This window comes from Macaca nemestrina, chromosome 20, assembly GCF_043159975.1.
Source record: "Macaca nemestrina isolate mMacNem1 chromosome 20, mMacNem.hap1, whole genome shotgun sequence".
NCBI lineage: Eukaryota > Metazoa > Chordata > Mammalia > Primates > Cercopithecidae > Macaca > Macaca nemestrina.
This window is the reverse complement of record NC_092144.1, coordinates 61,261,745-61,283,567: the sequence shown is the minus strand read 5'-3', so window position 1 is coordinate 61,283,567 and position 21,823 is coordinate 61,261,745. Positions and strand designations below refer to the sequence as shown.

The window sequence follows — 21,823 nt, the reverse complement described above, 5'->3', positions numbered from 1 at the left end:
ACAACAGCACTGTGATGTAGTTCTCAATGCATCACTTCACAGATAAAGAAACTGAGGCCCAGAACAGCAATAGGAACTGGTCAGGTTCACAGGGCCAAGAAATTGACATCCTGAAGTCATCATGTAGGTCCCTGGACTCCAAACCCAGTGTCCTTTCTGGTATGCCAGGCTGCCTTCAGAACTGCTGTGTCATCATGGTTCAAGCCTCTTCTCCTGAGTCCCATGCCTCATGTATAAAATATGATAAATCAACCTGTCCTGTCTACCTCACAAGGTTCGAGAGAGACAGTGGGAAAAGCATGTAGTTATGCACAATGTGAGTTGCAAATGTCTTCCCCCTGGACTTGTGTGGTAGGCAAAATTCTAAAGATGTCTCCCATTCCAAGATTCCTGTGCCCTGGTTATTCAATTAAACATTAATCTACGTGCTTCAGTGAAGGGACTTTGCTGATGGAGTGAAGGTGACTAATCTGCTGATCTTAAATTGAGGAGATCATCCTGGACTGAGTGAATGTAATGTAATCACATGAAACTTTCAAAGCAGAAAAGTCAGAGAGATTCAGGAGGAAGAAAGGGAACAGACGAGCCAGAAGTGGAGGTCAGAGAGATGTGAAGCATAAGAAGGATTTGACTCACCATTGTTTGCTTTGAAGATGAAGGAACGAACCCACGAGCCCATGAGGGCAGCTCCTAGAAGCTGACAATGACCCCAGCAGACAGCGAGCAAGGGAATGCAGACCTCACTACTACAAAGCGTGGAACTGATTCTGAATGTGATTGGAAATGGTTCATCCAAAGGGACTCGAGAAAGCAACATACCCCTGCTGACACTGTGATTCAGGCCTTGTAAAAGCTGGAGCAGAAAACCAGGGGAACCACACTATGCTGGAACTTTTGACCTTCTGTGAGATCACACATGAGTGTTACTTCAAAAGCTGCTAAAGTTGGGCTGGGCCCAGTGGCTCATGCCTGTAATCCCAGCACTTTGGGAGGCCAAGGCAGGTGGATCACACAAGGCAGGAGTTCCAGGCCAGTCTGGGCAACATGGCAAAACTCTGTCTCTACTAAAAATATTTTTTAAAAATTAGCCAGGCGTGGTGGCACTCGGGAGGCTGAGGAATGAGAACAGCTTGAACCCAGGAGACAGAGGTTGCAGTGAGCTGAGATTGTACCACTGCACTCCAGTCTGAGTGACAGAGCGAGACTTGGTCTCAAAACAAACAACAAAAAAGCTGCTAAAGTTGTGGTAATTCTTATGAAAGCAACAGGAAACCCATACAACTTGTATTGAAGCCAGTTCAAAGGAAGGGTCCTAGATTCTTCAGTGAGTGGACGGCCAGCAGTCCAAAGGCTTGGTCTTTGCCTTCCGTTTTCTAGGTATTTCTGGGCCAGGCCCTTCCCTCACTAGGGAATTGCTTCCTCCTTTCAAAGATAGTCTAGAGTTTGCAAATTAGTGGCTTTGTGAGGCAGTTAAAATGCAAGGGGTTTTATTTAGCCTGCACTAAGAAACCTGCATACAGACTTTAATTAGTTGCAATGTTTAAAAATCAGGATCCTCACATAAAAGTCTGAACTCCCAGCTACTTTTTAATAAATTAGATCTGACAACACATGGCAGATACTAACTTTCCCCTTTAACACTGAACAATTGTTCTCCAGTCCATTCCTGGCCGTGCTCTCCCTGCTACACTCACCTGGGAGGTGCATATAACACAGTGGTTAAGTGTGTGTGAGTCAGCCTTCCTGAGTTTAATTTGGCCTCCACCACTTGCCAGCCGTGTGACTGTGGGCAAATTACTTCCCCTCTCCAGGTTTCCCTAGTTTCCTCACTTATAACATGTAGATTTTAACAGGATTCATCTGGCAGAATTGTTGGATTTAAATGATTAAATGAATTAATGTATGTAAAACCCTCAGAACACAGCCCAGCACAAAATAAGTGCTAAGCAAGTGTTTATCATTCACATCACCTGCCTGGTTCCCTTAGCATTTAAATTGTGACCGCTCTTGACTCATCTCTCTGCTCAGTGATGTTTTGATTCAAGAATCAGCCCTCTGCTTTTCCATTCTGATTTCGCTTCTCTTAAAAAACGACTCCCTACTTACATCAAGATGCTACTCAGGCTTCCAGATAACAAATCCTATCTCTCCATCATAAGCCACTTTTCCTTTTTTTCCCCACTGTCAAAATCCTTCCTCCTCCTGCTTTAATTTACAACCTCAAATCAAAGGTTGGGAAGAGCTGTGGACTGGTTCCAGTTGGGGCTTTGCCAGTAACTCGTTGGATAGCTCTGGGCAAGTTCTGTTCCCTTTCTGCTTCCCCTTTTTTTCCTCCTCGGTAAAACGGGAGGGTTACTGCAAACTAGGTAAGGGTCCTTCAGACTCAAAAACTCTGATCTCTTACATCTGTAATCCCAGCACTTTGGGAGGCTGAGGTGGGAAGATCGCTTGAGCTCAGAAGTTTGAGACCAGTCTGGGCAACATAGCGACATCCTGTCTCTACAAAACAATTTAAAAAAAAGCAGCCCGGCATTGTGGGTGCAGCTACTCCAGAGGCTGAGGTGGGAGGATTGCTTGAGCCTGGAGGCTGCAGTGAGCTGAGATTGTGCCACTGCACTCTAGCCTGAGTGACAGAGCAAGACACTGTCTCAAAATAAATAGATGAATAAAATAATGAAATAAAAATAAAATTCTGATCTCTTTCCAGTCTCATTTCCTTCTCCAGGCCCTGGTGTATGCATGAGTTGTCTTCACAGGCGATCTCTTTTCCCTCCCCCTAAATTATTGTTTCTTTTTCCATATTTACCTCCTAGTCTCAGGTTCCAAAGAGCTCCAGCCTGGTCTTACCTCAGCACTGTCTCCTTAAAAACCGAATGTCCTCCTGAATTTTTGCATCAAGCGGGTTTGTCTGACTTCCTATTACTGTTTTCAATGACTCCAGATGCGCCCGATGAACTGACTGACACGTGGAATAACCGTGTACACAAACACGGAGTGCCTCACGGGGAAGTGACTAAGGTGGAGGAAAGCTAACGGATTCGCTGAACTGGAAGTTCCCCGAGGCCTCGCCAACCTCCTTGCACGGGGATACCAACTCCGTGAAGTCCCGCCCCGCAAGCACACGCGAGTTTGTCCAGAGCCAATCAGGGCCTGACGCTTCTCGCGGGAGCTGCTGGGACGCGCAGCCGCATAGGAGAGCGCGCGGGTCTCCAGAGCCTGAGCTAGTCTGAAGCAACCGTCGCTACTGGGTAAGCCAGCCGTTGGGAGAATCGGTTTCCTTGGGCAGGTGGTTCCAGACCCCCACCAGTCCTCTAGACTCCAAGCCAATCAGTTGCTAAGGAACATTCCTCTCTCAACCTAATACGTGCGGGAAGTCAAGGCACTGGCTAAGGAACAAAATGCCCAGTGCTGGACCCCCGGGGCTGGTCAGAAGTCACCCTGCGTACTCCTTGTTTCCTGTCCTGCACCCGAGGCCCCTATCACCAAGAAAACAAGACACACGATGAAGCGTAGCCTCTCTATTCCCATTCCCAAACCCATCTCTGACCTATCTCCAACCCGATCCCCATCCTCTCTCCCATTCCTCTTCTACATTTTATTCTCTTCTTTCCCAGCACTGGCACTCTCCCTCTCCCCAGCCTTATCTGCCTCTCCCTCCCAAGGAGAGGATGTATCTTTAGTAGAAGCAAACACCAAACCTGTTATATAGAGGCTTCTATCCTCAACTCAAAACCTCTGCTGCACAGGATTCTCATACACCTCCACTGAATGTGATTCTCATACAATCTGCACTTTCCAGAATTACAAAGCATAAGAGGAAATAACCCTCCACAAGTGAGGACAAAACCTAGACTTCTTACTAGAGCCCTTGAAGCCCTGAAAGTTCTGGCCCTTCAGGAGCTCATCCCTCAGTCAATTCCAGTCACAGCAGCCTGCTCTGGGCTCCTGAACTCACCAAACTGCTCTCATGTCAGGGCCTAGGCTCTACTGCTCCCTCTGTCTAGCCAGCTCCTGAGAATCCTACAGGTCTCAAGACAAGTGTCACTTTCTCTGAGAGGCCTTCTCTGACTCTGTAATCCAACCTAGCTTCCTTTCCTGTGCTTTCTCAGTATTCTATCCTTTTTTCTTTCTAGCACTTATCAACATTTTAAGCTATACACTTGTCTGCTTTTCTTCATTGTCTATCTGTGTAGACCATGACTCCATGGAGGCAGGGTCAGTGTCTTACTTCTTCCCCTCATTATCTGGCACATCTGATATTTCTGTGAAATGTGAACTGTCTGTGAGAGGTGCTTATACACGTGGGGGCTAACAGAAATGTCCACCCTGAGTATAAGATGACCATCTAGTTGGTGCTACAGGGTCACTGTATTTACTCACAAATATTGCCCCAGGGAAGAGATGACCCTCTTTCGACCCACTGAACACTACTAGCATCTGGCCAGGCACGGTGGCTCACACCTGTAATCCTAGCACTTTGGGCAGCCGGGGTGGGTGGATCACCTGAGGTCAGGAGTTCAAGACCAGCCTGGCCTACATGGTGAAACCCCGTCTCTACTAAAACTATAAAAAATTAGCTGGGCATGGTGGTGCATGCCTGTAATCCCAGCTACTCGGGAGGCTGAGGCAGGAGAATCACTTGAACCCTGGAGGCGGAGGTTGCAGTGAGCCGAGATTGCACCATTGCACTCCAGCTTGGGAAACAAGAGCGAAACTCTGTCTGAAAAAAAGAAAAAAAAAATCTACTAGAAGGGAGGTTATCATCCATTCTGAGAGGAACAATACACAGCTGTGGTTCATCCTAATGCCAGAATCCCTTTCTCATTCCTTGCATGCCTGCCTTTCATTCTGGCCAAGAACTATTGCAGTAACCTCCTAACTAGCATCTTTACCTCCAGCCTTACCCGTTCTAAATATATCATATATGGGGTCAGGGTAGGGGAATGATGTTTTTGTATATATCTGGTCACTCTACTTGCTTGCTACGAACCTTACAACAGCTTATAATTAATTAAATCATTTGACAAACATTCTTGAGATCTTATTGTATTTTAGGCATCATTCTGGGTGCTGGTGATAAAAGTAGAAAACAAGGCAGAAAAAGTCCCTGTTCTCTTGGAACTTACATTCTAAGGGAGTCAGGATAAGGTCCTACAAGATAAAGCTCCAATGAATCTTGGCCTTCAGGGCCCATTGTCATGTTTTTTCTCATCTGCATCTCTGAACAGTACTTTTCACCCGCTCTCCACCCAGGTATGGGTCATGTGATGTTTAAAGGTTGGGGAATGAAAGATTTTGTCCAAAGATACACAGCTACCAAGCACTGAAGTTGGGATTCCATCCAGATATGAAGGCTTGAAAGCCTGGTGCTCTTGTAGGTGTATCTCAGGTACTGGCACACAGTAGGCGCTCAAAAGCAACTTGCTGATGCACTTGATTCACATTGTCACATATATCTTTCCTTCTTTTGACACCTTCCCAGGGTGGCACAGATTTCTTCTGGTTTAGTCAAACAACCAATTGCAAAGTTTGTCTTCAGAGGCTCTAAGACTAGGTCTGAGAGTAAACCCCTATTCAATGGAGAATGAGTGTAAGGGATGTGTGGGAACTGAGAGGGTTTTGTGAGCTCAGGAGAGTCCGGGGGCTCCAGGTTTATTACAGCCTCCAGGGTTTCTGTGGGCTCTATAAATTTTGCAGACTTTTCTAATTCCAGGGATAATGGTGACTCCAGGTATGATGCACGTTCCACAGGCTTAGCTGGCTCGTTTATCTTGCTTTTCCTGAAAGCGAGGTGCAAAATAGCACAAAGAAAGAAGAATGTTGGAACAGGGCTAGAGTTGAGGTATCCAAATCTTAAAATGACACCTCTTTGTGCACAGAATTAAAGCAACATGGAGTGAGCACTGGCTTAGCCCTTCCTCACAACCCCATGGTTCGAGCCTGCAACTCGGTCTTCTCCCTCTGGCCCCTCTCTGCACATCCTCAGTGCCAATAACACTGACTGTTCCTCAGACTCTTCAGGGAATCTTGCCTGACTTCCTCAGGTAGGTTTGGTCCCTCCCTCTTCTGCACCACCGCAACTCCCTGGCTCAGCATCCCCTACTGTGAAGGTGCCTTCTCCACCAGTCTAGCTGCTCTTGGAGGACAAGGCCTAGGTTTGGCCCATTTCTGAGACCCCAGTATTGCCCAGCACAAAGATTGGGGGATATTGCAGGAAATACTGGTGGAATTAACAGATGGTTTATCCACTAAAGGACACTAACTATTCATGCAGGGTGTCAGGAGGGCAGCAGGGCAATTCTGATTCTGGAGAATCATAAACGGTAAATAACAGTGAGGCCCAGCAACTTCAGACACTGTATCTTCCAAGCCCTGCTGAGGATGTGGGGTACAGGGTGAATGAAGGAGTAACCTGGGCTTGGCCTAATCTCTAACCACTTCAGGCTGACTTGGCCTGTGGCATCTACACCAAGCTGACTGCTGCCAGCCATACACTCAGAGACCAAATCCTTTGGTTTCCACTCTGATGCTACAACTGCTATTAGGATTTTCCACAACTGCCTTTTCAGTGGGGATTCAGTGTGCTGGTGTGTGTGTGTGAAAATTGATTTTAATTGTTCTTTAAATTGTTTCTCTTAACTTTCATCCTTCTCCTCTCTGGGCCTTAGCTTCCTATTTATGAAATGACCTGAAAGCACACTCTAGTGGTACGTATCCTGCAAGACTGAAGATGGTAACACCTTCAAAACACTGTGTGCTCCCTTCCCTATGGGTCTTATTATCAGTATTCCGACAGACCAGATTCCAGACACAATAGGTACATACCAATATGTGGCTCTCAGAAAATGTGGTGACTATGGGTTTTCCTGGTTCCTCAGGCTTCAGAGACATCTCGAGTTCTTGGCTTGCTCTGACTTTCGAGCTGTTTTTTGCTCTGATTGCTGCAGCTTTCTTCGCCTGCTTCTTTCTGATATGCTTTACTCTAAGGAAATAAGCTTTGGATTGGTTCTGGCTCTCCATCTCCCTGAATCCCGACACGGGCTCTACCTTGACCAGAACTTCTGATTTAAAGCCTCAACAACAGTACCAGCTTGCTGTATGACCTAGGGCAAGCCACACATCCTCTCTGGGAATTAGTTTCTGAATAATGGGGATACCCTGCTTATTAGGCTGTGGGGCTCAGATGAGGTCAGCTATGAAAGAGCCTTGCAACTGGCAGAGAGATTGTTACTGGTCTTCAAGTCCAGTTGATTATACTTTGAAAATAGCTCCTCAGTTTGCCCTGCCACCTCACTCCTCATCTTTGTCTCCCCATAGCCAGCCATGCCCAAGTCCCACCTCTCTGGCTGCCCCTCATCACGTGCCCCAGGTCAGGCCTTCTATTTCCTGCTTAGTCTGCTGTACCAGCTTCCTGCCTGGCCTTTGACCTTCTGTCTCTCACTCTCTCTAATCTGTGTCCCACCCCAAGCTCAAGCTTTCCTTCACAGCTTAGCACTCTTCCTAACAGTGCTCCGAACTGAGGATTCAGTCCAAGCTGTCTGGACAGGCTCCCCTGCCTGACTCTCTGACCTGACTTCCTGCAACTCAGCCCTTCCCACTCTATGCTTCTAGCTAATACATGCAGCTAAGTTTTAACACCCTGTAAACCAACACCAAGGACGTCTTTCAACCTCATTTTTAGCCATTACCTGGCACTCTCAATGCACCTGACATTACACAAAGACACTGGAAATGCCTCAAACATGCCTCTGGGCATCTGCATACAAAGGTTAGGTATCCCTTATCTGAAATGCTTGGGACCAGAAGTGTTTCAGATTTCAATTTTTTTTTTTTTTAGATTTTGGAATATTTGTTTATACATAATGACATATCTTGGGGATAGGAGCCAAGTATAAAAACAAAAGTCAGTTATGTTTCATATACACCTTATACACATGGCCTGAAGGTAATTTTATATAATACTTAAAATTATTTTGTGCATGAAATAAAGTTTGTGTACACTGAACTATCACATGAGGTCAGGGGTGGAATTTTCTACTTGCGGCATTATGTTGGTGCCTCGAGAACTTTTGGATTTTGGAGCATTTCGGATTTTGGATTTTTGGATTAGATATTCAACCTATACTATTAATACTTTCCACCAAGCTAATGAGTACTTAGCTCTGCAGGCCCGCCACAGCCAGCACCCCGGGGACTCACTGCTGCCTTCTCCAGGGCTGCCAAGCCCTTTCTTGGCTTTCTCCTTTATAAAATGTGTTGAAAGTGTCTGTTTTATGATGCAGTTTTACGGCTCTGTAGAGTCCTCATGGTCCTGGATTGTGGTGACCATGTTTGGTACCTCTTTCCCTCTTTAGACCCTAAGCTCCTTGAGGGGAGGGGTCCTGTCTTTGCCCTCTCTGTGCCAGGGCTGCAGCCAGGACCTGCCAGGTGGTAGGCTTGCGGGTGAATTTTAACCCTAGTACTCACATGAGAGGGAGGAGGCAGAGGAAGAGCAGCGCAATTACAATTCCCGCATAGATAGCACCCTGGATCAGCCCTTTCACGAAGGCCTGGGAAGCCAAAGAACTCTTTCCTGGAAGCAGAAAGCATGTGAGAAGTTTGGCATTGGAGCCAAAACTCTGCTCCATTCTCTAGCCCCAGTAACTGTCCCCATCCCACTTATTGTCCTCACCCAGTCACCCAGCCCCCTCCACCCTCACTTGACATCAGTAGGATGCTCAAAGCGTGGGTTCTGTTTTGGTTCTTCCCCTCACAGAGAAGTCTCATGCCCATTTCTGGCTCTTCGGTTAGGCTGATGGTGCTGTTAGCCCAGGGGCCAAGCACGGTGGAGGTCACTTGGAGGCTGCCATCCATGCCATCCACACCCACGGGGACTCCTCCCATCCACCACTGCACAGAGGGTGTGGGAATCCCATGGAAGGAACAGCTGCACTGCAGTGTCTTCTTCAAGGAGCAAGAAGAGTTGAGCAGCTTAGCAGGTACTGTGGGGAGGAAGGGTCAGGAGTCAGCAAGGCATCCTGACTTCCCTCTTCCAGTTTCTCCAGGATGCAGCCTTCTCTTTATTTGCTATTCACAAGGAGTTTCCGAAGGACTTTCTGGAAGCCCACAGGATTCAGGCCTCACAGACTAGTTACCCTCTATCTTCTCCCCTCATCTGGCCTGAACCTGATCGCTAGACCTTCTTGAGGGGTGGCCAGTACATTTTCTGAGGCTCTGCATTGTGATCCCTCACCTACCCCACAAGGCTAGATGTCCAAGCCAGAGCTCCTACTCTGCTTCTCTTCTTCCCACCCGCAATGTTCCTCTTAGGGTCTATGATCAGTTCTCCCTCCATCACTTACCGTCTGGATGCTGCTGGGCAAGTCACTCTTATCATTGCTGTTTCCTAGCCTGAAAAATTGGGATATTTGCTGAACCTATCTCATATTATCATTGTTATAAGAATGAATACCCCAAGATTTGTAGTGCACCCAGCTCGGTGCGTAGTGAAGTGTTACCCATTCAATAAATAGAACACCTTTCTCAATTTCCTTCTTCCCGGTCCCAAGTGGCCTTTGGTGGAATATTCACTGGAAGCCAAGAGTACTATGGTATCTTCTGTGTAAGAATGTTGGAAACTGCCTCGCTTTACTTAGAATAGGTAGGACATGGTGGCCATTTGATGAATATCATGGATTAGGAAGGAACGGTCACATCCATCAAGGTCTCCAATAATGAGGAATCTGTCTTCAGCGTTGACACACACTTTTTCATTGAAGTTTTTTGAGGTTACTGGAAGAAAGGGGTAATTTTCCCCTAACCAGTAGCTCCTGATCTTGGTCTCTTCACATGAGTCACTTGCGGGGTGCTGTTGAGGAATTTGTGGGGGACTCTCATGCACGGCTCCCTCTATGGCTGTCCTCTGAATTGTCTTTTCCATCTGGCAAAGTGTGCCCATGGAAACGCTGAAAACCTTAACTTCAGGGCTTCCAGTAATGTCTGAAACAGCTCTTAGTGCTCTCATGCCTTCATAGCACCCGTACCCTCAATCCCTCTCCCTTGCCCAATTTGCTATTTGCTTCAGACACCCCAGTCCTGTCAAAATCTGACACACAGAAGATGTCTAATTCACATTGATTATTTGGTACTTATGCCCGTTATGTTCTCTTTCTCTGTGCCTCCATAGTCCATCCTCTGCCCCCGCCAACACCCAGGCCCTGGAGTCTTGGCTTCCAAACACCCCTCCAGTGCTGCTTCTCACCTTACTTACCCAGCTGTAGCAGTGGAAGCATCACTTGCAGCAGCAACAGTTCTCAGGAATAGCAGAAGCTCTTTACTACGCTGCCTCTGACATCAGAACCATATGGTTCAGAAGGAGTGAGGTGATGGGTAACTGAAAGAGGATGTGGGGATAGGGAGAGCAGAAAGTATCTTTAGCCAAGTCAGGGGCTTCTGTCTCTGGTCAATATGAAGGCCTGTTCACCTGGAGAAGCAGGAATTATATGGGATGAGATGCTCATGAGCATGTAGGGACAGTGAGGCAACTAAGATAGTCTGTGAAGCCTCAGTGTCATGTCTCCTTAATTCTTTGTTTTATTTATTCATTTATGCGTTTACTTTTATTTATTTATTTATTTACTTATTTATTTATTTATTTTTTTATTTTTTTATTTGACAGAGTCTCACTGTGTCGCCCAGGCTGGAGTGCAGTGGTGTGATCTCAGCTCACTGCAAGCTCTGCCTCCTGGGTTCACGCCATTCTCCTGCCTCAGCCTCCCAAGTAGCTGGGACTACAGGTGCCCGCCACCATGCCTGGCTAATTTTTTGTATTTTTAGTAGAGATGGGGTTTCACCATGTTACCCAGGATGGTCTCGATCTCCTGATCTCGTGATCCACCCGCCTTGGCCTCCCAAAGTGCTGGGATTACAGGCATGAGCCACCGCGCCCAGTCTATTCTTTGTTTTATTTTTGTTTTTTGAGACAGAATCTTACTCTGTCACCCAGGCTGGAGTGCATTGGCTCGATCTCGGCTCACTGCAACCTCCGTCTCCCATGTTCAAGCGACTCTTCTGCCTTAGCCTCCCGAGTAGCTGGAATTGCAGGTATTCACCACCATGGCCAGTTAATTTCTGTATTTTTAGTAGAGATGAGATTTCTCCATGTTGGCCAGGCTGGTCTCAAACACCTGACCCACCTTGGCCTCCCAAAGTGCTGAGATTACAGGCATAAGCCACCATGCCCGGCTTGTTTTTGTTTTTGAGACAGGGTCTTTCTGTCTCTCTGTCACCCAGTCTGGAGTGTAGTGGTGTGATCACTTAAGATAGAAAAGTGTTGACATTTTTGGCACAATGTTCCTGTTTATATCCCATGTAGATATTTATTTAATAAATTTGTTCTCAGTAAATTTCTATTAAAAAAAGAGACAGCACGGGACCCTGTCTCAAAAAACAATGGCCAATTCCAATTCCTACTGGATATCATGACTTAAAAAGCCATAGTAATTCCAGCCTGGGCAACATGGTAAAACCTCGTTTCTACAAAAAATACAAAAATTATCTCGGTGTGGTGGTATGCACCTGTAGTCCAAGCTACTTGAGAGGTTAAGGTGGGAGGATCACCTGAGGTGGGGAGGTCAAGGCTGCAGTCAGCCGTGATCACGCCACTGCACTGTAGCTTGGGCAACAGAGTAAGACTCTATCTCAAAATAAGTAAGTAAGTAAATAAAATACATACATACATAGTAATTCAGAGAGTATTGTATTGACACGAGGATAAATAAAAATATCAGTGGGACAAGCTATATGGTTGAGAAAAATACCTATACATACATGATCACTTGGTTTAGGATAAATACGGCACTGCACAGAAGTTGTTGAAGGACTCTCTTTTGAATAAATTGTGTCAGAATAACTGGATAGCCATACAGTGAAAGGAAATAAGACCTCTACCTCATGTCATACATAAAAATAACTTCTAGGGACATTGGGACACTGTTCTAGAACTGTGCTGTATGAAGAAATATAATGTGAACTATAAATGTGGACTACATGTATAATTTTAAATTTTCTAGTAGCCACATTAAAAAAGAAGAAATGGTTAAAAATAATTTTAAGATGTTTCATTTAACCTAGTGAAAGAAACCTAGGTTATTCACTAGGTTATTCATATTGCACCTAACCCAGTATTTCAACATGCAATCAACACACAATTGAAAGATTTGGTACATTCTTTACACACTCTTCAAAGCCTTGTATATATTTTACACTTACAGCACACTTCAATTCAGACTAGCCACAATATAAGGGCTCAATAGCCATATGTAGTTAGTAGCTACCGTATTGGTCAGCGGAATTCTTGAATACAACATAGGAGAGTATCTTGGTAAGTTTTAGGTAAGCAAAGATTTCTTTAAAAGGGCCACAAAGCACTAGCTATGAGGAAATATGGATAAAATAGACTATAACAGAATTAATTTCTGCATTAAAAGACACCATTAAGAGAGGACAGGCCAGGCACGGTGGCTGAAGCCTGTAATCCCAGTACTTTGGGAGGCCAAGGCGGGTGGATCACGAAGTCAGGAGATCGAGACCATCCTGGCTAACATGGTGAAACCCCGTCTCTACTAAAAATACAAAAAACTAGCCGGGCGTGGTGGCGGGCGCCTGTAGTCCCAGCTACTCGGAGGCTGAGGCAGGAGAATGGCGTAAACCCGGGAGGCAGAGCTTGCAGTGAGCCGAGATCGCGCCACTGCACTCCAGCCTGGGTGACACAGCGAGACTCCGTCTCAAAAAAAAAAAAAAAAAAAAAAAGAGAGGACAAATGCAAGTTACAGGGCTGGAGAAGACACTTGCAACACATACAACATGCTTGCATCCAGAATATAGCAAGGATAAAGAGGGTAATGAATGGTGTAGTACATGAGTGGAGTGTTTGGGGTGTTGTTAATGTTCTATTTCTTGACCTCAATGATGGTTACACTGGCCTGCTCCCTTTGTGATAATCTGATTGTATGCTTACTATCTGTAGTAATACTTCTCTGTATAAATTGTACTTTGATTTAAAAGCTTGTTTGAAAATAAAGACAGAGAAACAAACAGAAAGGATACAAAAGGGAATATAGAACAGTTGGGACAAGTAGAGATCATGTACCTAGATGTTAGATTTAAATTCCAATACATCAATGATTTAACTAAATATAAATGGCTTAAAATTATCCAGTTATGAATCTAAGATCACCATATTGGAAAAAAGAACCAAAGCCAAACTCTATGCTGTTTACAAAAGACACAACCAAAGCATAAATGTAAAGGACAGTTAAAAACCAAAGAATGAAAACATATACCAAGCAAATACCAACCAGAAAACCAGGTAATGTAGACATACCTACATTAACATCCCACAAAGCAGACTTTAAGCAAGAGGCATTACCAAAGATAGAATGGCATATCTCCTAATGATAAGAGGACATTAACAGGAATAAAGTATATATTTAACATTTGTGTTTGCCTACTAACATAGTCCAAAAATATATAAAGCAAAAAAAATCTACAAAAATAAAAAGAGAAACAGATATCCACAATACTAGTGTGGCATTTTAATCACTTTTCTCTCAGAAACTGATAGAACAAACAGACTATTGGAATATATAAGGATTTCAACAACTTCATCAGCAAATTTGACCCAAAATATATAGAGAATACTGCATTCAATAACTGCAGAATACAATTTCTTTGTAAGCACACAGAGAACATTTACAGAAATTGACCATAGCTGGATCATAAGACAAACCTTAACAAAATTTCCATGAAAATATTTAAAATCTCATTAATAACCAGCAAAATGTCTGTTAAAACCATGAGATACCAGTACATATCTAGCTGGATATTTTAAAAGACTGACAGTATATCAAGTCTTGGTGAGAATGTGGTACTCAACTTTCACACACTATTGATGGAAATATAAATCAGGGCAACAAAGTTATCAAAGTAGAAGATACACATACTCTATGACCCCCAAATTCCACTCCCAGATATATAGTTTATAGAAATGTTTGTGCATATGTATGCCAAAAAATCATGCAAAAATGTTTACAGTGGTATTATTTAAAAATAGCTAAAACGTTAAACAATCCAAATGCCAGTAAACACAGAATTTTAAAAAATGAGATACTACACAGCATCAAAAACCTATGAGCTAATGCTAGATGCAACAACATGGCCCATTCTTACAAATAAAATACTGAATTAACAAAGCCAGACACAAATGAGTAATAATGTATGGCAGCATTTCTTTAAAATTTGAAAAAAACTGGGCAAAATCAAGTGTTTAAGAACACAGGCACAAGTAGTGAAAATCCTTTAAAAGTTGCCAAGAAATGTCCAGCATAAAAGGTAGGATATTAATTGCCTTTGCGGGAGGAAGGAGGTCTGTTTCTCTTTTTACTTTATTATTTGTAGGGGGTATGAACAGGTCTTTTGAGATACTGGCTATAGTGAATTCCATAAGGCTGTACCCTATATAGGCGTCCTTTTAATAGTACAGTTTTCCATTGCCCATCTGCCTGACCATATGGCCAGGCCATTGGCCACTGCCCATGAATTGGTAAAAACCCAAACATAGAGGCAATTCAGCCCACTGAAGTGACTTGTTTTTACCTTCCTCAATACGAGTGTCAGTCTTCCAAACAGGATGCTGTTAATTCACTTTGGAATTGCCATCCATAAATCAAACAGCTCTTAGTTGGTCAGTGGAGACCTATTAATAGACATCATCCAAGTAATAATAGGATCTAGCAGCTCTTCAGTAGGGAAAAAGAGGCCACCTGTTCATAAACATAACGAGCACCTCCTTGCATTTCTCTGGTAGCATGTTCCTGTATCAACAATTTCCATTTTATTATGAGACTCTTTTGGGCATGGCCTTTCTTATCACAGTGTTTTTCCAACATTACAAACACATCATGAGTATTTCAGGTGTCAGGATTATTATGTCCTTCCATGACAGGGCAGACTCAAAGCCCAGTAGGCTAGTTGTCTGTCAAACGGAAATTTTCTGGCCCCAAATCCCAGCATTCACCACTGGGTGGTGCTCACTGGCCTTAGCTCCAGTCTGCCTAAATAAACCAAACATTAAGCTTCTAACATGTTTTGTCCACCAGATACCCCGTACTGTTTCAAATGAACAATTAGTGTGGGCTTAGGCAATCTTATTGGTTCCTATTTAGCATATTCAATCAATATTGGTTGAAGGGAAGATTTACATGCCTTCTGTTTTATAATAGTATGTAGGGGAGCTCTTCCCTAGTTGGACACAATATCCTTTCTCATAATACATTTAGATAAATACATTCACATAATACATTCACACAGTCTGTCCAAACATTCCAATTTTCATCCAAAGTTTCACCTGAATCTCGTCCACTTTTGCAATCCTATGTCTTCGCAATCTAACCATAGATGCTATTAGAATTTCACCAACCTTTTTGGAATCACAGTGTATAAGGCTCCCACATGAGTCCCAGAAATATCTCTTATCCACCCCCTATTTTACCGCTAATGTGCCTATGACTTTGGGTCCTCAGTTAGGGGTCAGGCCAAGCAACCCAGGCCCTTTTGTCATTTATCTTGATTAGATCACATGTTCATCCCCTCAGGAGATCTGAGGTCAGATTTCTCATTGTCATGTTTGCCTTCTGGCTTTTAAAATTCCTCCAAACTAGGGTAAATATAGCAGACTTGATGGGGGCCCTTTGACACTGGAGGGCCAGTCTGGGTTCTCACTGCTCCACCTATTTTCTAAGAGTGCTCCATTGAGACCTTTGTTTTAACTCCCTCAATGTCTGCTTAACTCATCTCATTTCTTAATAACTGTTTCAAGATTTCCACCCTCTTGGAAATGTTCATCTTTTCTCACTCTCTGGTGAATCACTCTAATTTTCTTTGCCATCTGTCATTTCAGCCTAACTTTGCCCTTTAGCAGTAGCCCCGAGGCTAGCAGCTATAGCTCAATTGGGCCAGCATCAGGATCCGCCTCAGCCACTTTCATTTTAACCATTACAGATAAAAATAGCCAAGGGATTGTCTATTTGGTTTGTTTCCTTATGCATCCAGTGGGTCAGTTTCTTAGGGGTTGGATGCATTGTATTGAAAAAGCAGTGGTAACTTTTAACTCCTGTAACTGTTTGCAGAACAGCTGCATTTCTCTATGCACGGTAACTGCAGGACAGTCCAGGAATCAAAGGCTCATCATCTTGACTTCACATCCTTCCTCTTCTCAAACCATATGTTTCAGTGAGTCAGGGCTGTTCTGGTGAATCCCATTTCTGATACAACTGAAAAGTTAGGGAATGGTCTACAAGATCCCCTCATTTCTGACACCAACTGAAGATATCAAGGATCCCTGATTACCCTCATTTCTCAAATCATTTGCAGGTTTTTGGAGCCCCAAGACTATCCTTAGGTTTGGTAATTCACTAGAAGTACTCACAGAATTCACTGAAAGTTGTTACACTTATGATTACTGTTTACTATAACTAAAGGAAAGAGATTAAAATCAGCCAAGGGAAGACACACAGGGCAGAGTCCTGAAGTCCCCCACACAAAGCTTCTAGTTGTCCTCTCCCTGTGGCGTCATGGACAGCGTAACTTAATTTGCCTATTCCGGCAAAATTATCTTTTCGTTTTTATCATTGAATAATATTCCATTGTATGGATATACCACATTTTGTTTATCCATTCATCAGTTGATGGCATTTGGGTTGTTTCTACTATTTGGCTACTGTGAATCAATCCTTTTTTTTTTTTTTTAAAGAGATGGAGTCTCAACCCTGTCACCCTGGCACCCTGGCTGGTGTGCAGTGGTACAATCACAGCTCCCTACAGCCTCGAACTCCTGGGTTCAAGTAGTCCTCCTACATCAGTCTCTTGAGTAGCTGGGACTTTAAGGGCTCACCAATAGACCCAGTTAATTTAAAAAATTATTTTCTGTAGAGAGAGAGTCGAGTCTTGCTATATTGCCCAGGCTGGTTCTGAACTCCTGGGCTCAAGCAATTCTCCCACGTTAGCCTCCCAAAGTGCTAGGATTACAGGCATGAGCCACTATGCCCTGCTGTGAATCAATTCTGATTTGACTGAATCATGCTATGACTACTAACTACTTTTTTGGTTAACATCTAATGAGAAACTATGGTTACCATTTACAACTCTAGAGACATAGAAATTTTATCTAACTTTTATATTAGTCTCAAGAACGCTGTGGCCGGGCGCGGTGGCCCAAGCCTGTAATCCCAGCACTTTGGGAGGCCGAGACGGGCGGATCACGAGGTCAGGAGATCGAGACCATCCTGGCTAACACAATGAAACCCCGTCTCCACTAAAAATACAAAAAAAAATTAGCCGGGCGTGGTGGCGGCGCCTGTAGTCCCAGCTACTCGGGAGGCTGAGGCAGGAGAATGGCGGGAACCCGGGAGGCGGAGCTTGCAGTGAGCCGAGATCGCACCACTGCACTCCAGCCTGGGCGACAGAGCGAGACTCCGCCTCAAAAAAAAAAAAAAAAAAAAAAAAAAAAAGAACGCTGTGAGGTACATCTCATTATCGACACGTCAAAAAGGAAGGCAGAGCTCCACAAAAGCACTATGACTGCCCCCAAGATATGCAGCCATTAGGCTGATAGATTTCAGACTCAACCTTTGACTACCAATGTGGTGTCTTTTTCATGATTCTATTTTGCCTTAAAAACTGCTGTATAAGCATGGTGAAGTTCATTCTCCTCTCCAAGTCCGTTTCCTCATGAATAAAATATAAGAATAAATCAGCTAGCCCTGATGTGACACACAGTATACTTAGATTTTTCCTGGAAGTGGACCAAAAGTCAGAAGACCTAATCTTTGTCGCTACTTTCTGGGTGATTCTGGGTAAGTCACTTCCCTCACTGTCAGCCTGCTTCAGAGACTAAAAACACTCATAAATGAGTTTTGTTTGGCCCACAAATGTTTACTTTTTAAAATTAACTTTTAAAATGAGATAACATTTAATAAGCAGGGCACTTCACAAAAAATTCAAACAACCGGCTTCTCTCTCTCTCTTCTTTTAAATTCAAGTCAAATTGCCTAGATACGAAGGTTAGCTGTTTTATAGTGTGCAAGTGGCTTTACCTCTCTCTAGGCCTATTTGCTCATTTTAAAAACATGGATAATAATATCACTCATGTTAGAGTTGTTGTTAAGATTAAATGAGTCAGTAGAACAGAACCTCACATTTGGTAAGCACTCAAAATATGTTATTTACTATGTATTAAGTTCCCTGCTTGGCTCCTATCAGCATTTAACTTGGAACCACTTTTTCATTTTTTTTAAATACAGGGTCTGGAGTGCAGTGGCACTAACACGGCTCCCTGCAGCCTCAACTTTCCAGGCTCAAGTGATCCTCCCACTTCAGCCTCCAGAGTAGCTGGAACTATAGGCACAAACCACCATGTTCAGCTAATTAAAATTTTTTTTTGTAGAGACAGAGTCTCACTATGTTACCTAGGCTGGTCTTACAAACTCCTGGACTCAAGCAATCTTCTCACCTCAGCCTCCCAAAGTGCTGGGAGTACAGCCATGAGCCAACACACTCAGCCTGGGACCACTCTTGACCACCCCTAATCCCTTCCCAGAGTTCTGGAACCAGCCCTCTCCTTTCCTATTCCATATTTCTACATGTTTTACAGGACCTCTCTGAGTGGTCTGTGCTCCCAACCCTTAGCTTCCAGACTGACTGCCCTTTTTCCTTCTCACATAAAAAAGATGTTGCCCAGGTTTCCAGGTCGTTAAATGCCTCTCTCCTTCACGCCACATATCCACTTTCTTTCTGCATTGTCAATTTTTTTTTCCTTCTCCTTTCTCCCATTTAAAAGCCCATGTTAGATGGTCGGAATGAGCCTTGCCTAGGTCCTGGCCCAGGATTTGCCAGTAAAGCACTGAATAACTGTGGTCAAGTATTTTACCCTCCTCATGTGTAACATGAGTGGGTTTTACTGCTGGAGATGTAATGATCCATTTAACTACAAAATTCTGATTTCTTCTTTCTTCTCTCCATCGGCTTTAGGGCATACATGTGATGACTCCTCATGTACCCATTATATTTTCCTTTCGTTTCTTTTTTTTTTTTTTTTTTTGAGACAGAGTCTCGCTGTGTTGCCCAGGCTGGAGTGCAGTGGCATGGTCTTGGCTCACTGCAACCTCTGCCTCCGGGGTTCAAGTGATTCTCTTGCTTCAACCTCCCGAGTAGCTGGGACTACAGGCATGGGCCACCACACCCGTCTAATTTTTGTATTTTTAGAAGAAACGGGGTTTCACCATGTTGGCCAGGCTGATCTCCAACTCCTGACCTCAAGTGATCCCCCGGCCTCGGCCTCCCATAGTGCTAGGATTACAGATGAGAGCCACTGCGCCCAGCCTATTTTCTTTGACCATCGCGTCTCTCAATTTTCCTTCTGTCTCTTGTTCCAAAGGGCTCCAGGATATTCTCTGTTCTCAGCACACTTCCGTCTGTGTATTTCCTTAGCAGGGTGTGAGTGATGCAAAGGTGTTCGGCTTTCTAAGGGAAGGGCTGACTTACTAATGACTGACCTATTTATGGTGAGGGAAACGATTTTCTAGGGAAACCAGGATGATTACCAACGAAACCGATAGACACACACGGGATAACTGTGTGATTAATGACTGGGTGCCTTGCAGGGGTGTAACTTACCAAGAGACGGACTTAACAGGAATCTAATTAAACAATGAACAGGGCAGGCTCTGAAGGGAGTGGATTTTCTCATGAACTGATTTTCAAAGGGACTAACCATCGACTCATAAGGGCACTGACCTGATTGTGAACCCACAGGCCGTTTGCTTACCTTCTTGGTAGACGGATGGCGCCCCAGCTGCCCTCGGGCTGACCAGGTGACTGACGTGGTGGAGGCTGAGGAACGCGGTCACTGGCTCCTGGCGAGCTCCCTGACTATGCTTAATCTCACCGCCTGACTGATCCAGATTTGGCCTCTGTCTGTTCAAAGGGCTCTCAGGGGCCTCACTGGCACGAGAGCCGCCCTGGTGGCCTAACCGACCTGTGGCTGCCCCACGGCCCAAGGATCCGCTGAGTGATGCTGACTGGAAGCCCAGTTAGTGCAGGTTCAATGAAGGAACCCAACAACCGCCAACAACTGCCAGGGACCCAACAACCGCCAGAACCCAACAACGGCCAGGGACGGCCTTGTGCGACTAGGGATCCTCAGAGATAGCGGCGTGAGGGGCGTGATAGTCGGCTGCACAGAGAGAGCGGCCTGAGACGCTGCATAGCAGCCACAGGACCTGCTAGCTCACATCCTTAGGTGAGTGCATCCACCCCGCAGCCAATCAGTGGCTGCATGGGCTCACTTTACAGCCAATCAGAGGCTGCATGAGCTTATTTTACAGCCAATCAATGAGGCAGAAGAAGCATTGCCTCCACAGGCTTGTGCCTCTGGGAGCTGATGCACAGCTGCCAGAGTCAATCAGGAACTGCAACTGCAACTCCCGCCTCCAACCTTTGTGCCCAGTTGGATCTTGAGGGCTTGAGCCAATCCGCAGCCGGGGGCAGTGCCAGTGTAGTTGTGGGTGCCAATTTTCTTCTCAGCAAGGCCTTTCCAGCCCATGCTGATGAAACCACGCTCCTCTCCAACCCTGAGGACTCCGTTCCTGTTGTTTAACCCTATTTATTTTTTTCTCACACTTTATCCGTCACGCACTTTTTTTACCCATTACGCTTTCAAAATGACAGAGGCATTTGAGGTAGAGCAACTCCATCTTGAATAGGAGCTGGGTAAAATGAGCCTGAGACCTATTGGGCTGCATTCCCAGAGGTCTAAGGCATTCTAAGTTACAGGATGATTTAGGCGATCAGCACAAGATACAAGTCATAAAGACCTTGCTGATAAAACAGGTTGCAGTAAAGAAGCCAGCCAAGGCTGGGTGTGGTGACTCACGCCTGTAATCCCAACACTTTGGGAGGCCGACGCAGGCGGATCACCTGAGGTCAGGGGTTTGAGAACAGCCTGCTAACACGGCGAAACCCTGTCTATTAAAAATACAAAAATTAGCTGGGCGTGGTGACAGGCACCTGTAACCCCAGCTACTTGGGAGGCTGAGGCAGGAAAATCACTTGACCCCGTGAGGTGGAGGTTGCAGTGAGCCGAGATCGCACCACTGCACTCCAGTCTGGGCAACAGAGTGTGACTCTGTTTCAAAAGGAAAAAAAAAAAAAAAAAGCCAGCCAAACACCACCAAAACCAAAATGACAACGAGAGTGACCTCTGGTCATCCTCACTGCTACACTCCTACCAACACCCGGACGCTTCACAAATGCCATGGCAACGTCAGGAAGTTACCTTATATGGTCTAAAAAGGGGAGGCATGAATAATTCACCCCTTGTTTAGCATGTCATCAAGAAATAACCATAAAAATGGGCAACTGGCAGCCCTCTGGGCTGCTCTGTCTATGGAGTAATCATTCTTTTATTCTTTTACTTTCTTAATAAACTTGCTTTCACGTTACTCTATGAAATAGCCCTGAATTCTTTCTTGCGTGAGCTCCAAGAACCCTCTCTTGGGGTCTGGATCAGAACCCCTTTCTGTAACAAAAACACTCTTTGCTAAATATCATTTGCTAATGATACTTTGGTTTATGGTTTTGTAGCAGGACGAGCCGCAGACAAAACTCCTCAGATGCCGAGTTACAGAAGGAAGGGGTTTATTCGGGCGGGGGCATCGGCAAGACTTCTGTCTCAAGAGCTGAGCCCCCCGAGTGAGCAATTCCTGTCCCTTTTAAGGGCTCACAACTC

The 21,823-nt window shown here is 44.8% G+C and overlaps 2 protein-coding genes and 1 long non-coding RNA gene across 32 annotated transcripts in view; 1 reads left to right on the top strand and 2 right to left on the bottom strand.

The window, feature by feature from the left end:
* LOC105497123 (IgLON family member 5) overlaps nt 1-3,114 on the bottom strand; it is a 59,142-nt gene extending 56,028 nt beyond the window's left edge. For 8 of the 19 annotated variants that reach the window (XM_071087595.1, XM_071087601.1, XM_071087596.1 and 5 more), the window contains exon 1: nt 2,848-3,088. Coding sequence is in view for 4 of the 19 variants with exons in the window: in XM_071087604.1 (XP_070943705.1) it covers nt 637-817 (181 nt within the window). In the remaining 15 variants the exon portion in view is untranslated. Of the gene's footprint in view, nt 1-636; nt 854-2,806 lie in introns of all 19 variants that reach the window. The other 11 variants (XM_011767897.2, XM_071087605.1, XM_071087597.1 and 8 more) reach the window with 8 other exon arrangements.
* Nucleotides 3,115-3,175: 61 nt separating this feature from the next.
* Nucleotides 3,176-21,823, top strand: part of LOC105497121 (uncharacterized) — a 51,751-nt gene continuing 33,103 nt past the window's right edge. For 5 of the 6 annotated variants that reach the window (XR_011617820.1, XR_011617818.1, XR_011617819.1 and 2 more), the window contains exon 1: nt 20,257-20,335. This is a non-coding gene — a long non-coding RNA (uncharacterized lncRNA). Of the gene's footprint in view, nt 3,249-5,879; nt 6,045-20,256; nt 20,336-21,823 lie in introns of those variants that run through there. The other variant, XR_011617817.1, reaches the window with a different exon arrangement.
* Nucleotides 5,031-20,338, bottom strand: LOC105497122 (SIGLEC family like 1). Of its 7 annotated transcripts, XM_071087607.1 has the most exons (7): nt 19,862-20,338; nt 14,635-14,801; nt 10,250-10,372; nt 8,700-8,981; nt 8,467-8,572; nt 6,826-6,982; nt 5,031-5,780 (listed from the first exon to the last, which is right to left on the bottom strand). In XM_071087607.1, exons 3-7 carry the CDS (start codon nt 10,269-10,271, stop codon nt 5,754-5,756), a joined length of 594 nt encoding a protein of 197 aa, XP_070943708.1. In that variant the 5' UTR covers nt 10,272-10,372; nt 14,635-14,801; nt 19,862-20,338; the 3' UTR covers nt 5,031-5,753. The 7 variants fall into 7 exon arrangements, with proteins under 7 accessions (XP_070943708.1, XP_011766197.2, XP_070943709.1 ...); XM_011767895.3 differs by lacking the exon at nt 14,635-14,801 and having other exon boundaries at nt 10,250-10,462; XM_071087608.1 differs by lacking the exon at nt 14,635-14,801 and having other exon boundaries at nt 10,250-10,410.